Source organism: Schistocerca cancellata, chromosome 11, assembly GCF_023864275.1.
Source record: "Schistocerca cancellata isolate TAMUIC-IGC-003103 chromosome 11, iqSchCanc2.1, whole genome shotgun sequence".
Classification (NCBI taxonomy): Eukaryota; Metazoa; Arthropoda; class Insecta; order Orthoptera; family Acrididae; genus Schistocerca; species Schistocerca cancellata.
Window position 1 is genome coordinate 91,892,369 of NC_064636.1, and position 18,373 is coordinate 91,910,741.

General features: G+C 39.4%; 1 protein-coding gene across 1 annotated transcript in view; it reads right to left on the reverse strand.

Annotated features, from left to right (window-relative positions):
* The window catches only part of LOC126108251 (cortactin-binding protein 2-like), a 68,202-nt gene that overhangs the window by 11,222 nt on the left and 38,607 nt on the right, over positions 1 to 18,373 (reverse strand). The window contains exons 3-5 of the mRNA XM_049913480.1: positions 13,398 to 13,544; positions 4,182 to 4,328; positions 1,598 to 1,744 (exon numbers count right to left, since the gene is read on the reverse strand). Of these exons, the coding sequence (XP_049769437.1) occupies positions 1,598 to 1,744; positions 4,182 to 4,328; positions 13,398 to 13,544 (441 nt within the window). The remainder of the gene's footprint in view (positions 1 to 1,597; positions 1,745 to 4,181; positions 4,329 to 13,397; positions 13,545 to 18,373) is intronic.

Here is an 18,373-nt window from a genome sequence, read left to right on the forward strand (position 1 = left end):
ACAAATGTAATGTATTGCGAATACATAGAAAGAAGGATCCTTTATTGTATGATTATATGATAGCGGAACAAACACTGGTAGCAGTTACTTCTGTAAAATATCTGGGAGTATGCGTGCGGAACGATTTGAAGTGGAATGATCATATAAAATTAATTGTTGGTAAGGCGGGTACCAGGTTGAGATTCATTGGGAGAGTCCTTAGAAAATGTAGTCCATCAACAAAGGAGGTGGCTTACAAAACACTCGTTCGACCTATACTTGAGCATCAGTGTGGGATCCGCACCAGATCGGGTTGACGGAGGAGATAGAGAAGATCCAAAGAAGAGCGGCGCGTTTCGTCACAGGGTTATTTGGTTACCGTGATAGCGTTACGGAGATGTTTAACAAACTCAAGTGGCAGACTCTGCAAGAGAGGCGCTCTGCATCGCGGTGTAGCTTGCTCGCCAGGTTTCGAGAGGGTGCGTTTCTGGATGAGGTATCGAATATATTGCTTCCCCCTACTTAAACCTCCCGAGGAGATCACGAATGTAAAATTAGAGAGATTAGAGCGCGCACAGAGGCTTTCAGACAGTCGTTCTTCCCGCGAACCATACGCGACTGGAACAGGAAAGGGAGGTAATGACAGTGGCACGTAAAGTGCCCTCCGCCACACACCGTTGGGTGGCTTGCGGAGTATAAATGTAGAATGTAGATGTAGAATAATAGAATACACACCACCAACAAGAATAGTGAATCCACTCAGGTGAATGACTTACAAGTGAGGTAATTAATTCACATTCAGCTTATTCAGAATTCAGCATAGACATGTAATAGCATTCGTAAGAACAGATTATACAAAATAAAGCAACAAATGAAAGGTTGAAGAAGGGACAAAAATTTTGCTGGAGTCTTTTGAGACCTGTTGGACGGGGCAGTTTAAATATAACAACAGTCTCACAGAATCTAGAACAGCAGTAATGTTTAAATGTACTTAATGTGCTACAATGAGCATCACATGGTATTTGCAGCTCATGTGTTAGGCACTGGGCTGCAGGAAGAACAGAATGTGAACAGAGCGATGTGAGCACTTGAACTGAAATGGGAAAGAACTTCAGACAAGAAAGGGGCAGAGGATTTGTGATACTATGAAGCAATTCCGTTGAAAAATTTAACTTCCACGAAAAATACCACATGAATTGAAACATTGCCTATTAATTAGGCTTCATTCACATGAGCCAAGAAACACTTTTACTGAATCAAAAATTCGAGATTATAGTTGCCAGGAAAAATTATTCCTTTTCATTAATTTTGATCTTTGTATAAGCATGATTCAAAAGTAGTTCCCTAGACTTTTCTCTGGTTTCAGAACAGAAATGAAACACTCAATGCATTTCTATATAGTCAGAATTCTGCAGTGCTCATGCAACAAAGAAAACACTAAGCAAACATTTGATAGTTTACACTAATTGTTATTACAGCAAAAATTATTAACATTCAAAAATAACATATATATAAACAATAAAGTTGCTTTCGACATTTTGAATGCTTTACTTGGCTAACACACCCTTAACTTGCACTATGAATATGGAGGCTCCGTGCATGTAGTGACAGAACTCACTGCTTGTGAGAGAGGATGGCTCCATCAGGTGGGGGAGTGTTGCCAGAAGCCACAGACTGTGTGCCGACAACAGGAGCCTGACTGTCGTCGCTGTGCAGCTGATGGTGATTGCTGGACATGCGCCTACTGTCCACAGTGACTCGTGTACTGCAGAGAAAGAGATAGTGTGCGAGAAATTTGGTTTTGATGGAGATGAAGAGCAGCTCATTACAGGCTATAGTACTTTTAGACTGTCAACACAAAGTTAGTATAGAACACACACTAGTAATGACAACAAAAGTTCGTCAGTTAACCCAGCTACCAGTGAGGTAATCTGTCTGCCCACTGTTTTTCTTACGTTCCCCACTGGAATTACTAGCCTAATCAAACAACAAGTTTTGAATATAAAGCACAAATTAAAGGAACGTACACAGCCAGCAGTAATGGAGAGGAAGGACAACTATTGGACAGCACAGTTTGAACATTTAACAACGATCATCAAAGATAAATTATAATGGTAGGAACCTATGAACGTACTTAATGTGTTACTGTGTAAGTAATTTATATTCAAAGGACGCACCATATAGTATAAATACTGAGTCATCAACAGGCACACAAAAAACTATAGCTTGCTACTTTTCAGATGACGCCTTCGATGAGCTCCAAAACACACACACATGCACACACACACACTTATGCACTCACCTATGCATATATGCGTGTGTGTGTACGTATAGTTTGTATTCTCTAGCTTGTTAAGGAATTAGTCAGAAAATTAATAGGTTTTCATTCTTTTTTACGTACCTGCCGACACCTCAATCCTTCTACAGTGTGGTGGGTGGTCTCCTTATCTCTCACATTCTTTACATTAAACCAGAACTTTTCACAGCCTGTTTACAATGTGATAAAACGATCAGCAGCTAGCCCTTGTATAAGGGGCGTTCAAAAAGATATGAGCTGGAGGCATAATTACAGAAACCAGTACCTGTATGTTACAAGTATTGACCCTGGCTGTTGAGACACTTGTCTCACTGCGTCACAAGGCGGTGGATGGCTGTCTCATAAAATTCCTCTGGGCTGCGATGTAAACCAGTTCCGCACAAACAATTGGACACTGTCGTCCGAGGTGAATAGTTTGCCCCTCAGAGCCTTTCTAAGTTGACAAAAAATGGCGTAATCATAGGGAGAGAGGCCCAGCCTGTATGGAGGGTAGCCGGAACCTCCCATTTGAATTTATGCAGGAGTGCCGCAACTGTATGGGGCCTACGAGGCTTCGCACTGTCGCGGAGCAGAACGACGCCACAGGTGAGGTTGCCTGGCCGTTCGGTTTTGATTGCTTGGCGAAGGGTGGTCAAGTCTGCGACTAAGGCTGGGAATTCACTGTTGTCCCATGCTGCAAGAAGTGAATCAGAAGTGGGCCGTCTTGGTCAAAGAAGTACGTCAGCATAACCTTTCCAACACTCGTATGGATGGTGACATTCACCTGTACATGCGGAACTGGTTAACATCGGAGCCCTGGGAGTTTCATGAGACAGCCATTCACCGCCTTGTGTCACAGTGGGACAAGTGTTTCAACAGCCAGGGTCAATACTTCTAACATAGAGGTACTGGTTTCTGTAATTATGCCTCCAGTTCGTATCTTTTTGAGCGCCCCTTTTAGTTCATGTATTAGATACTTGACTGTATGATGCACAGATGCATAACTAGGGGACACCAGCTTTTCCATTGGGTTAAGAAGGGAATTTAGAGAACGACACGCTACAGAGGTTTTGACAGAATGAAGCTATTCCAGTGAACAATATGACTGCGATAATAGGTGTCCCATACATTAAAACAATGTGTAATAATTAAATTTGACTTACATTGGTGACTCAGCACTCACACTGAACAGCTGAACATTAAACTATCATTAGACTACAAAGTTGAATGAGCGTCAGAAAGATCACTAAAGCAGACGGACAGAACCCGTATATCGATTCTGTACTGATACAGAATGATCTATTATAATGTCTGTTATATAGTAGATTATAAAAGCTCTTAAAATTTTTTATACTACTTACTATTTAGCACAAAGCTGCTCTGTGTTTGTGTTAAGTTTTCATTCTTACATGAGCCATGCAGAGATTGGAAGAGAGCAGATGGCTTTTCATTGACGCTCATAAGAATTTGAAATTACCAGAGTAAGTCTTCACTGACACTACAGCTGTCAACCACAAGCAGAAGCTCAATGCTGTGCCGTACGTTATGCAGCTATTATTACTGTTTTCTGCCCCAGAAATGAATGTTGTAGGGACATCGATGTCAATCAGTTTATCTTTTGGCTGTGATAAAGTACATGAAATATCTGTAGTTGGTGATCCATTTGTGTTCTGAACTTAATGTAATTTACACCATGAACCCAAAGATTAATATAGAGAATCATTTTTATCTATGGCTACTAGAACACAACAATGTATAGAAGGAATATCTTTTCCTAGCAACTATAGCCTATGCCTTATCAAAAAAATACTGTAAAGTGACATGAGATTTTTGATCATAAAACTGGGTTGACACTCCCATATGTCGTATCATAAATGTGGAAAACGAAAAAATCGACAGAACTCACCGCTTGCAAGAAGCCTCGGCATCATCAGGTAGTGGGGCATGGAGGGCAGCCGCGGTTGTTGTACACGTGGCAGCAGACTGGCCTATGTCGCTGTGTGGCTGAGGGCTCGTGTTGACAGTGTGGGTGATGTCTGTAGTGGCCCGCACACTGCACCGAGAAACACTGCTTGGGATTATGTACTCACGTGGAGACCAAGAGTAGCTCATTACCGACTGTAGGAAAAGGGACTGTCCACACACACTCAATAGAACACACACTGATAACGTCAAAGTAAAATACTAGGTACCGACTTGACAGAAAATCCTAGGAAGTTCTGGTCTTACGTTAAATCAGTAAGTGGCTCGAAACATCATGTCCAGACACTCCGGGATGATGATGGCATTGAAACAGAGGATGACACACGTAAAGCTGAAATACTAAACACCTTTTTCCAAAGCTGTTTCACAGAGGAAGACCGCACTGCAGTTCCTTCTCTAAATCCTCGCACCAACGAAAAAATGGCTGACATTGAAATAAGTGTCCAAGGAATAGAAAAGCAACTGGAATCACTCAACAGAGGAAAGTCCACTGGACCTGACGGGATACCAATTCGATTCTACACAGAGTACGCGAAAGAACTTGCCCCCCTTCTAACAGCCGTGTACCGCAAGTCTCTAGAGGAACAGAAGGTTCCAAATGATTGGAAAAGAGCACAGGTAGTCCCAGTCTTCAAGAAGGGTCGTCGAGCAGATGCGCAAAACTATAGACCTATCTCTCTGACGTCGATCTGTTGTAGAATTTTAGAACATGTCTTTTGCTCGAGTATCATGTCGTTTTTGGAAACTCAGAATCTACTATGTAGGAATCAACATGGATTCCGGAAACAGCGATCGTGTGAAACCCAACTCGCTTTATTTGTTCATGAGACCCAGAAAATATTAGATACAGGCTCCCAGGTAGATGCCATTTTCCTTGACTTCCGGAAGGCATTCGATACAGTTCCGCACTGTCGCCTGATAAACAAAGTAAGAGCCTACGGAATATCAGACCAGCTGTGTGGCTGGATTGAAGAGTTTTTAGCAAACAGAACACAGCATGTTGTTCTCAATGGAGAGACATCTACAGACGTTAAAGTAACCTCTGGCGTGCCACAGGGGAGTGTTATGGGACCATTGCTTTTCACAATATATATAAATGACCTAGTAGATAGTGTCGGAAGTTTCATGCGGCTTTTCGCGGATGATGCTGTAGTATACAGAGAAGTTGCAGCATTAGAAAATTGTAGCGAAATGCAGGAAGATCTGCAGCGGATAGGCACTTGGTGCAGGGAGTGGCAACTGACCCTTAACATAGACAAATGTAATGTATTGCGAATACATAGAAAGAAGGATCCTTTATTGTATGATTATATGATAGCGGAACAAACACTGGTAGCAGTTACTTCTGTAAAATATCTGGGAGTATGCGTGCGGAACGATTTGAAGTGGAATGATCATATAAAATTAATTGTTGGTAAGGCGGGTACCAGGTTGAGATTCATTGGGAGAGTCCTTAGAAAATGTAGTCCATCAACAAAGGAGGTGGCTTACAAAACACTCGTTCGACCTATACTTGAGTATTGCTCATCAGTGTGGGATCCGTACCAGATCGGGTTGATGGAGGAGATAGAGAAGATCCAAAGAAGAGCAGCGCGTTTCGTCACAGGGTTATTTGGTAACCGTGATAGCGTTACTGAGATGTTTAACAAACTCAAGTGGCAGACTCTGCAAGAGAGGCGCTCTGCATCGCGGTGTAGCTTGCTCGCCAAGTTTCGAGAGGGTGCGTTTCTGGATGAGGTATCGAATATATTGCTTCCCCCTACTTATACCTCCCGAGGAGATCACGAATGTAAAATTAGAGAGATTAGAGCGCGCACAGAGGCTTTCACACAGTCGTTCTTCCCGCGAACCATACGCGACTGGAATAGGAAAGGGAGATAATGACAGTGGCACGTAAAGTGCCCTCCGCCACACACCGTTGGGTGGCTTGCGGAGTATAAATGTAGAATGTAGATGTAGAAAGTGGTCAATTAAAACAGACGACGTGGCAGTCAGCTAATCAGGCTCTCCACGTCTTTTTCCCAACAGAATAAAATTAGCATACAAAGCATTAAGCTGTTCTAAATGAAGCAGAAATGAAAGTTACATACAATGGCCAACAGTTATGATGGAGTGATACAAGAAGTATTGGACATTACAGTTTGAATACTGGCACCAACAAAAGCACATAAACAAGAATGGGAATCAACTTTATGTGAATATAATGTGATTCTGTCGTCATCAGATGGGATTTCTATTTCATATTTTAGGGCTCAACCTGTAGGAACCAAAGATGCTAAAAAGGAATGGCACTAAGTTCTGAACTGTGATAGTGTATAGTTTTTCAGTGATGTAAATGAAAGTTTTTCCGATAATTAGAAATGATTAAAGTGACCAACCAGCACTTTCAATGATTAGGTGAACGTAAAAATATTAAGAATAAATTGTAGTGATCTAAAAAGCTCCTCCACTGTTTCTCCTGTATTCCCATTGTGGTATTTTAGCATACCAAACTTTTAGTTGTTCACAGTGAAACGCAAATTGGAGTTATGTACAGTAATCTAAAATAAAGTTCGGTTAATGGGAAATACTGGTCATTACACTTTGAATACATAACAAATACAAGCATGGAGAAGTTAGAACAATAACTGTCTGCAAAATTACTTGGTTCTAGGAATTATAAATGTCAAACACAGTGATAGCAGCTCTTGAACTGAGTGGTAATTAATTACAGAGGAGGAATGTGCACAAAATTTTTGATAGAGTGAAGCTGTTAAAAAATAAACTGACACTGAAATAATCACGTAACCCGAAACTTTCACCAACGATTTGCTTGGTGTTACATGAGCCACACAGAGATTAGACAAGAGCTGAAGGGTTTTCTTCATGAATCATAGGAATTTCAGTCATCAGATTGAGTATGGCGCCCATGAAGATGATGACTACCTACCACAAGAAGCAGCGCAATGGAGTGCTGTATTTACTGCAGATATTATTATTATTTATTACATCAGGAGTGAACAATGTATCAGTATTGAACAACTGCATTGACATCAGTTCATGTATTAGCCATGATACAGTTCATTAAATGCACTGAAGGAATCATTTGCATCCTGAACTGTATGTAATTCATACTATTACCTTCGAGATAAATGTAGTGAATTATTTTTACGTCTGGCTACTAGAACATCATGATATATAAAACGAATACTTATACTTGGCTGTTTTTTTTTATCAGAAAGTAGAATAAAATGACATTCGATGTTTTGATCATAACAGTTGGCTAATGGCTCCATAAGTCATGCTAGGAATAAAAATGTCGATGTGTTATGACAGCATCAGGCAGGTGAGTGCAGTGGGCAGAGAAGTTTGTTGTAGCTGCGAGAGGGACTCAGCCATGGTTGTTATGTGTTTGATAGTGAGTGCTGGGTGGGTGAACGCTGTCTGAGCAGTTTGCATACTGTGCAGAGAAATACTGGTTGGGAATACGTACTCACATGGAGGCCAAAAGCAGCTCATTTCAGACAGTAGAACTTAGAGACTGTAAATGCAAATTTAAATGAACATACATTAATAATTACAAAGCAGGCAGGCGAAAGAAAAATGTTGTAGCACAGAGCTAATTAGCTTCTCCACTGTAAGAATAGCCATAACAACCATGGCTGAGCCCCTTGCCAAACAAGAAGTTGTTAAAAATTAACCGTGAATTAAAACTACATAAATTAGGCAAGAGTTATTTTAAGTGATATGAGAAGTACTCGACGTCATTGTTTGAGTACATAAGAAATACACACACATAGAATTTATAAGGGAATTAGCTTTCTGGAAGAACGGGGCTGTGTGAATGGCAGACAGTAAACAGATTGATAGCAACTTAGAACTGAGTGGGAAGGAGATCAAGAGTGGGGCAGGCACATAAATTTTTATAGAATCAAGCTGTTAGAGCAAAAAATTTAACTACCATTGAAATTTTAGCATATAATTAAATATAATTCAAATTCATTTACTAGCATTGTCACTGAGTAGGAAAATATTAAGGTATCATCTGAGGCAAAGGTCAAATAATTGCAGTGAAAATGAGTCAAATAAATAATTATGATAGGTTTTATAATTATTAAATGTAACAGATAGTCTTTAACAAGCGTTCCCACTAAGTAACTAGACATAACAATATCATATGACTGGATTGTTCAATGAGTGTGATGAAGGCATGTAAAGTAAGCAGGGATAACGTATATATATATATATATATATATATATATATATATATATATATATATATATATATATATATATATATAATTTGTAATAATATGGAATTCTAAATGTACTTTTGTGGATTTTCCACATCTACAATATATGGAGCAGTGTGCTACACTATATGCTGCTTATGGAAGTCAATTTTTTTACAGTATTTACTTCAGACAAAACTAAAAGGCATTTGTGACTGAGTTATAGCATAAGCGATGTAGGGACTGAGTGAGCCATGGGAAATTGCAATCAATAGATTAAATCTTCATTGAGGTGATGTCTGCCAACCACAAGAAGAAACCCAATACCGTCACAAAACTGTTATTAGCATTTACAGTAATTGATATATGCAATGTATGATTATCTAAATGTGTTATCAGTTCATATTCTAGCCATGATGCATTACATATAACTGTACTGAGTGATTAATTTGTGCACCAGCCTGACTACAACACACATCCAGAGATAACTGTAGTGGACCATTTTTAACTATACCAACTCGAACATCAAAATAAATAAAAGAAATGGTTTCTCCTTTCAACTATACCCTGGCTTTTTAATCAGAAAATACAGTGCAGTGACATACGATTATTAGATCATAACACTTGGTTAATGTCACCATAAGATATTCGTAATATGTGCATATGTTGTGGAAGAGCTCACCGCTTGCGAGAGACTGTGGCAGCTTCAGGTAAGGGAGTGCAGCGGGCAGCCCCTGTTGTAGCTTCGAAATGTCTCCAGCGGTGGTGGTTGTGGGGCCGGCAGTGAGTGGCGACAGTGAGAGTGCTGTCTGTGTTGGCTCGAACACTGCACAGAGACACATTGCTTGGGGTACCCACATGGAGATTTATAGACGTTAGCACTAAGTGACCAAAAATACAATCAGCATTTGTAGCTCATGTACTGGGGTCTGGGCTCCTGGTATCACAGTTGCTAAAAAAGAGTGACAGAAGTTTTATAAACGCACTGCAAGGAGATCCAGAGTAGGAGGGCCCAGAGAAGTTTTGACAGAATGAAACTATTCCACTCAATAATTTAATAGTCAATGGAAATATTACATAAACTCACCATTAATTACATATGATACAAATTGACCAATGAGCACTCTTAGTGAGTGGGTGAATGTTAAAATACCATTTGACTTTATATTTGAATGAGTGTGATGAAGATGAGTAACCTTAGCACACACATACACACACACACACACACACACACACACACACACACACACACACACACACACACACACACATATATATATATATATATGCAGTACTGTAGATTTTGGCACCCCCACAGTATATTATAAACTGTGCTATATTATATGTTGTATATGAGTGTTAATGATTTTTACAATAGTTACTACTTTATTTAACACTACTTGAGCCAGGCAGAGATATAGGAGTTACAAATTACCAGGTTAGGTCTTCACTGTGTCGATGGGTATCTGCCACAAGAAGAAGCCAAATGATACACCATATTTGCTGCATCTATTATTACTATTTATTGTATCAGAAATGAAGATTTTTATGAAAATTTGAACAAAAATGTCGTAAAGAGTTAATATTTTGGCCAAAATACAAAACATGGAAGTGCACAAAAAATGGTTCAAATGGCTCTGAGCACTATGCGACTGAACTTCTGAAGTCATCAGTCGCCTAGAACTCAGAACTAATTAAACCTAACTAATCTAAGGAGATCACACAGATCCATGCCCGAGGCAGGATTCGAACCTGCGACCATAGAGGTCGCTCGGTTCCGGACTGTAGCGCCTTAGAACCGCATGGCCACTCTGGCCAGCACTGGAAGTGCACAATGTGAATTATTTTTGTGAACTGAATGGAATTTAGACCGTAATCTCAGTGGTAAATGAAGAGAACCATTTTTATCTACACTTACCAGAATGTCAAAATATGTAAAACAATTACAACCTGTATCTGATAAAAAAAATACAACATAATAACATTAGACTGTTTGATTGTAACACTTGCTTAACACCCACGTATGGCATACTATGAATGTCGAAAATGTGCAGATGTAGTGACAGAAATAACTGCTTGAAAGGAACTGTGACACCATTAGGCAGTGGACTGAAGTGAGTCAGCTGTGGTTTTTGTGGCTTCGACAGGCATCCGGCAGTGGTCACTGTGGGTCCCAGCTGTGTGAATGCCAGGTGTGAGAATGTTGTCTACAGTGGCTCGTACTCTGCACAGGGACACACTGCTTAGGAATGCACACACACATGGATACCAAGAGCAGCTCATTAGAGACAGTGCAACAAAAGGACTGTCGACATAGAGTTAATAGAACACACAGTATGAGGGGCAAAATGGGCAGTTAATATGAATGGCCTAGGAGTGTGCTAACCAGCATATCCACAGGATTTCTTAAGTGGCACAATGGAGCAACTTTGCGTACCAGACAACAAGTTGTTCAAAATGCAACAAAACATAAAGGTACATACAATGGTCAGTAGTCATTTCAGAATAATTGGAGTGATAAACACAACCATACAGAATTTAAAATGGCTGTAGCCTTCAAGAGGACTTGGATGTAGAAATCACAGATGTCAAACCGAGTGACAACATCTTCTGAATTGAGTGGGAAGGAAATCTAGAGTGTGAATCGCCACAGCTGTAGCCTTCAAGAGGACTTGGATGTAGAAATCACAGATGTCAAACCGAGTGACAACATCTTCTGAATTGAGTGGGAAGGAAATCTAGAGTGTGAATCGCCACAGAATTTTTGATACAATGAAGCTATGATGAAAAATTTAACTACCATTGGAATTATCATGTGACTCAAAACACAGGTCAATAATTAAATATGATTCAGCTATTTTAACTAGCATCTTGGCAGATCAAGTGAACATAAAAAAAATCATCTGATTGCAAAGAGAATGAGTGTGAAGAAGATAAATAAAGTATATATATATATATATATATATATATATATATATATATATATATATATATATATATATATATATATATATATATATAATAGTTATACAGAATTTGGCCTGTACATTTTTGGATTTATCCACATCCATGACATATTAAGAAGTGAGCTGTATTACATATTACATATGAAGCAGTTGCAATTTAATACAAGTTCTTTGCCTGGTGTCTGCTTTGTTGCAAGAACCATGCTGAGATTGAGAGAGAGCCGATGGCTCTTCTTTGTGAGCCATGGGAAATTGAAATCACTGTATAATGGCTGTCAACCACTAGAAGAAGCCTAAAGATGTGACAGATTTGCTTTACATATTATTATTTATTGCTTGAGAAATGGCTGAGTGAATGTAGTTCACACTGGGAACCCAAGGATATGTGTAAAGAACCCCATGATTATCTCCACCCACTAGAGGATCAAACCATGAAGAAGGTGTATCTGTCCATGGATAGTACAGCTTGAAGTTTATATAAGAATGCAATAAAGTCACATTAGAGATTTGACCATAACACTTGGTTCACAGCCCTAAGCCCTGCTTTAAATGTGGAAAATCTGCAAGTTTTGTGGCACAACTCATCTCTTGGAAGAGTCTTTGGCACCATCAGGTAGGGGAATGCAGTGGGCTTCTGTAGTTGTTCTATCTGCGACAGGTAGCTGGCTGTGGTTGTTGCAGGGCTGACAGTGAGTGGCAGGTGTGTGAGTGCCGTCTGCAGCGGCTTGCACTCTGTATAAAGAGACACTGCTTGGAGTGTGTCACACACTGAGAGTAAGAGGAGCTCGTTGTAGTAGCACTAAGGAGCTAAGCACATGGAGTGAATAGAACATGTGCTGCTTGTGACAAAATGGGAACTGAATATGAATAACCTAGAAGTGAAATAAAAAGCTTCTCCAATACTTCTCTTACATTCCCAAAACCAGTAACTTAGCATACCAATCAATAAGTTGTTTTAAACGAAGCACAGATTGAAGGTACGTCCAATGGCCAATGGCTATATTTGAATCATAGGAGAAATACTGTGCATTAAGGTTTCAATACATAACAATAACAATCACAAGTAAATTAGTATGGCAATAACCTTTAAAGGAACATAACTTGATACAATGATCATCAGATTGCTCTTCTTTCTCACATGTTAGCGGCAGGGCTTCTGTTATACAGAGTAAGAACAGCCTATGAACTGCATTGGAAGGAAATCCAGAGCAGGGAGAGCCACAGGATTTTTGATAGATTGAAGCTATTCCAGTGAGCAATTCAACAGTCATTGAAAATACTATGTAAATTGAAACTTTGAATAATAATTAATATGATTAAAATTCACTTACCAGCACAGTCACTGAACAGGTGAAAGTATCAAATGACTGCAAAGCTGAATGAGTGTCATGGAGACCAGTAAAGTAAGCAGAGACAATGTATATGTACATGTTATATACATACAGAATTTTGACTATAGTTCTGAAGATTTTACCACCTCCACAAAAAACTAAAAGTAGGCTGTAAGAATTGTTACATATGAATGTTAATGATATTATGGTATTTTGTTTAATATGGAACGGCAAGCTGATAGCTCTTTGTCATGAGTAATAGGAATTTCAGATCACTAGCGTCAGTCTTTACCATATGGCGGCAGCTTATCACACGAAGAATCTCAGTGCTCTGCCAAACCTTCTGTAGTTATATTTACTACTACTTGTACGTGAAATGAACAGTTTGTGAATATCTGAACATACATGTTCAACTGCCCTTACATTATGGCCATGGCACAGTATTTATATCTGCATGATGTGAATCATTTCCGATCAGAAATAAATGGGATTCACACTGTGAACTCAGAGATAAAAGCAAAGAATAATTTTTACGTATACCTACTAGAAATTCCAGATTTATAAACGAATTACCTAAACCACTATACAGTAGCCTGAATTTCATCAAAAAACATGATAAAATGCCACTCACTGCTTGCAAGATGCTGCTGCACCATCCGGTAGGCAAGTGCCTTGGGAAGCTGTGGTTTCTTTAGCTGCGTCAGGAGGCTCGCTGTGCTCATACAGGGGTTGACGGTGGGTCCCAGGTGTGTGAATGCTGTCTGCAACGGCTTGTGCACTGCACAGAGAGACACTGCTGGTGAATGCATAGTTATACAGAGGATCATTAGAGACAGTAGAACTTAGTGTCTGTAAACCCAAAATTAAGTGAACACAAACATTACTAAGAACGAAGTGAGCTATCTATCAATGCACATACTCTAGCAGTCATATTATCAGCTTACAGTATGAAACATTCTTGGACTTCTTCAGATGTTAATTCAGGGTAAAATCGCGAGCCATTGCCGATTACCTTCAGCGTCTTCGTCAGGAGGAAGAAGTCAAAGAATTTTCATGCAACAGTGCTGTCACAAAGGACTTCGTTCTCATCGTATCGGCTTCTTCACTGTTTCTCTTATCTTCTCCATAGTAATAAGTTTACGCAACAACCAGTAAGTTGTTCAAAACGGAGGAAAGTTAAAGGTGTATAAAATGGATAATAATTAGCCTGGAGTGATACAAAAAGTATTGGACATAACAGTATGAATCTATGAATCCATATATATATATATATCTATATATATATATATATTATTCACCTTTGCTACTTTGAAACATAACTCTTCTAATGATCATGCGCTCATAACTTTTAAGGTATGCGCTTTAGAGCACATGTTTGCTGGACATTTTTTCTGATTTTGGTCCATACTACCACCTCCCAAAATATGGAAAGCAAAGAACTTGCAATAGAAGAGATTTGTTTCACAAAGATGAAAAACTGCTTGTAGCTCTTAAGGTATGCATTTTCGACCCTATCTTTAGTGATACTTTTTTCTTCTAGTATTGTATACTTTCTGCTGTATGCATTTACACCATTAATTATGATGCACCCTATACAAGAAACATACATGTGTTCTTCTAGACCACAAGACCAATTTCTACGAGACTTGGTAAACATATCACTTACTGCCCTGACACGGTGACTGTGGAGATGAAAGCCACGTGCATAAGACAAGACAGTGATGGGGGTGAAAAACAAGTATTGTCCATTACATGCAAATTCCCACACCTTATTAATTCACTATTTGAGAATGAGATCACTTACTGACTTGCAGCTAACTATATACATATTCTGAAAATTTTAAGAACCTGTTTCTCGTTGACAACTCCCACAAAATGACCACAGAAAAACGTTTATCGCTTGTTAAACCTACGTTGTTAATTTAGTAAAACTGATCATCATGCATGACATTTTAATTGGTTTCTGCTTTACGATTAAACGCTTTTATGAGACTTTTGCTGAAAGTATTCATATATACCACTACATGTACTTGCAAAGTTGTGTCATTGTATGACAGATATGTCAGGAGGCCTTAAAGACTGACTGCGTGAAAACGAAACTGCAGTGCAAAATTCGCTAGAGACACGCTGGAATATGTGTCCAAATATATGTGACATATGTGAAATATATGCAACATACATGTACTCCGGAAAATCAGCAGGTAAAAAGTTACTCCTAAACCCCTGGATCGATTTGAACCTAAGTTGGCGTAGATATTAGTTACTGTCTGTAAAGAAATACTGTAGGGGTAGGAACGAGCAGTCTGCTGTTGTGGTGTGGTGGGGGGAGATAACCTTGTGAGAGAAGGTGAGGAGAGGAGAAGTATACAGAGGGGTAAGGAAGAGATGAATGCAAACAGGGGGAGGAGGGTATTGATAGAAAGAGGGGAAGGAGAATATAGTCAGAGAGTTCTGAAGGAGAAGATGGAAAGAGGGAGATGGGGGGGGGGGGGGATGGACAAACAGAAGACTGGAATAAATACATTCGTCGTTCTTTCCAGGTTCTGAACTAGTACACAATATATATAAAACTACACAGAAAATAAGAAGGCAATAGATTTCAAATGGACTTGGTTTTAGGGATCACAGATGACAAACTTAGTGACAACAGCTGTTGAACTGAGTGAAAGGAATGAGCATAGAATTTTTGATAGAATGGGGCTATTTCAGTAAAAAATTTAACTGTGTGGAATTATCAGACAACTCTAAATATTGGCCAATAATCAAATAAGATTTATCTTTTTTAACTACTAGTGTCACAGAAAGTGAATATTAAAATATCATCAAAGTGCAATGTTGAATGAGCGTGGTAGGGTTAGACAAGTGTGCAGATATATATATATATATATATATATATATATATATATATATATATATATATATATGTGTGTGTGTGTGTGTGTGTGTGTGTGTGTGTGTGTGTGTCTGTGTCTGTGTGTGTGTGTGTGTATGTACAGTCTATGGATTTCTGAGCCCTCACGTTATTTTATAAAGTGTGCTATATTTTGTGTTTTTATGAATGTTAATGATTTTTACATTATTTACTTTTGGATATAGGACTACAATGTGTTTCTTTGGGTTCTCCTTTGTTACATGAGCCAAGCATAGAATTGCACTGAGAGATTCATTTGCATTCCCAACTGAATGTAATTCACAATGATAAACGTAGAGAATCATGGTTTATCTGCATTTCTATAAGGGCAAAAGACTCTTATATATAGAAGGAATACCAATTCATGGCTACTGCAACTCAAGTTTTAAGAAAGGATAGAAAGTGACATTCAACGTTTTGCTCAACAAGTGGTTCATGTCACCACAAGTCTTCTTATAATGGTGCAAACTGTGCACATAGTGTGTCACAACTCGCCGCTTGCAAGAGACTGAGGCACCATCAGTTGGGGACGTGCAGTGGGCTCCCTAGGTTGCTGTAGCTGTGACAGGTGGCTGGCTGAGGTCATCGTGGGACTGATGGTGTGTGTATGTGTGGCAGTGCTGTCTGCAGTGGCTTGTACACTGCACAGGGACACACTGCCTAGGAATGTGTACTTACATGGAGGTCAAGAACAGCTCATTACAGACAGTGCAACAAAAGGACTGTCCACGCCGAGTTAAAAGAACACACAGTATGAGCAGAAAAATGGACGGTTAATATAAATGACTTTGCTGTTTGCCAACCAGCATATTCACGGGTTCTCGCAAGTGAGACAATGGAGAAACTTCGCGTGCCATACAACAAGTTGTTCAAAATGCAGCAAGACATAAAGGTATGTACAATGGTCAGTAGTCATTGCAGAATAATTAGAGTGATATGAAAGCACATTAGAGTCTGAATATAAAACAAATACAACCACACTGAATTTACAATGGCTGTAGCCTTCAGTAGGACTTGGATCTAGAAATCACAAACCGAGTTACAACTCCTTCTGAAATGAGTATGAAGGAAATCTAGAGTCACAGAGTATTTTATACAATGAAGCTATTCTGGTGAAAAATTTGACTGCCTTTGGAGTTATCGCATGACTAGAAACACTGGCCGCTAATTAAATATGATTCAGCTGCTTTAACTAGCGTCATGACAGATCAAGTGAACATAAAAAATCGGCTGACTGCAAAGAGAATGAGTGTGATGTAAATCAATAAACGAAGGAGGAATAATGTATGTATACATTTCGTTGTGATACAGAATTTGGGCTGTACCTCTTTGGATTTTTCCACATCGATGATATATTAAGAAATGTGCTGTATTATATGTTAATATGGACTTTAATTATTATTATAGCAATTGTTGCAAGTGCCATGTTGAGACTGACAAAGCTGATAGCACTTCTTTGTGAGTCATGGGAAATTCAAGTCACTGGATTCAGTCTTCACTGTGGTGGCAGTCAACTACAAGAACAAGCCCAATGATGTGCCTGATTTGCTTTACACATTATTAGTATTTATTGTTTGCGAGATGGCTGATTGATCATGTACATTCGGAAGTGAATGTGGTTGATAATGTAAACCATGATTATCTCTATCCACTAGAGGATCAAATCATGTATAAGGTATAACTGTCCATGGACAATACAGCTTGATTTTTATATAAGAATGCAAAGAATGCAATCAAGTCACATTAGATTTTTTATCGTATCACTTGGTTCACAGTCCCGAGTCCTGCTATAAATGTGGAAAATCTGCAAGTTTTGTGGCAGAACTCAGCTCTTGGAAGAGACTTTGCACCATCAGGTAGGGCAACGCAGTGGGCGTCTGTGGTTGTTGTAGCTGCGACAAGTGGCTGGCTGTGGTTGTTGCAGGGCTGACAGTGAGTGGCAGGTGTGTGAGTGCTGTCTGCAGCAGCTTGCACTCTGTATAAAGAGACACTGCTTGGAGTGTGTCTCACACTGAGAGCAAGAGGAGCTCATTATAGACAGTAGCACTAAGGGATCAGCACATGTACGCGGGTGTGCACTATTCTGATGGAAGATGGCTTTCTTTCTTGCTAAACCTGGCCTTCTTTTCGCATATCTTTTGGTGCAATTTTTCCACGAGGTTGGCATAGTACTCACCAGTAACTGTTTGCCCAGTGGGGAGGTAATCTACAAACACCATCCCCCTCACATCCCAGAATACTGATGCCATGACCGTTCCTGCTGAAGGAATTGTCTTTGCTTTCTTTGGTGGTAGAGAATCAGTATGTTTCCACTGTTTTGACTGTTGTTTTCTCTCTGGGGTATAGTAGTGCACCCAAGTTTCATCTGTGGTCACTAACCAGTGCAAAAAATCTTGTTTGTTTCTCCTGAAAGGGGCCAAACAGTCTTCTGATGTGCCCATTCTCATGTGTTTTGATCCAGTGTCAAGAGTCGCGGCACTGATCTTGCAGATAATTTTTTCATTTCTAATTCCTCAGTTAAAATATGATATACCCTTTCAGATGACATCCGGCAAGCGTGCGCAATTTCAGGCACCTTCAATCGGCGATCATCCATGACAATTTTGTGCACTTTAGTAATGCTTTCTGGAGTAGTGACACATCTCGGCCGACCACTGCACATTTCATCATCTAAGCTCTCCTGACCAAAGTTAAGT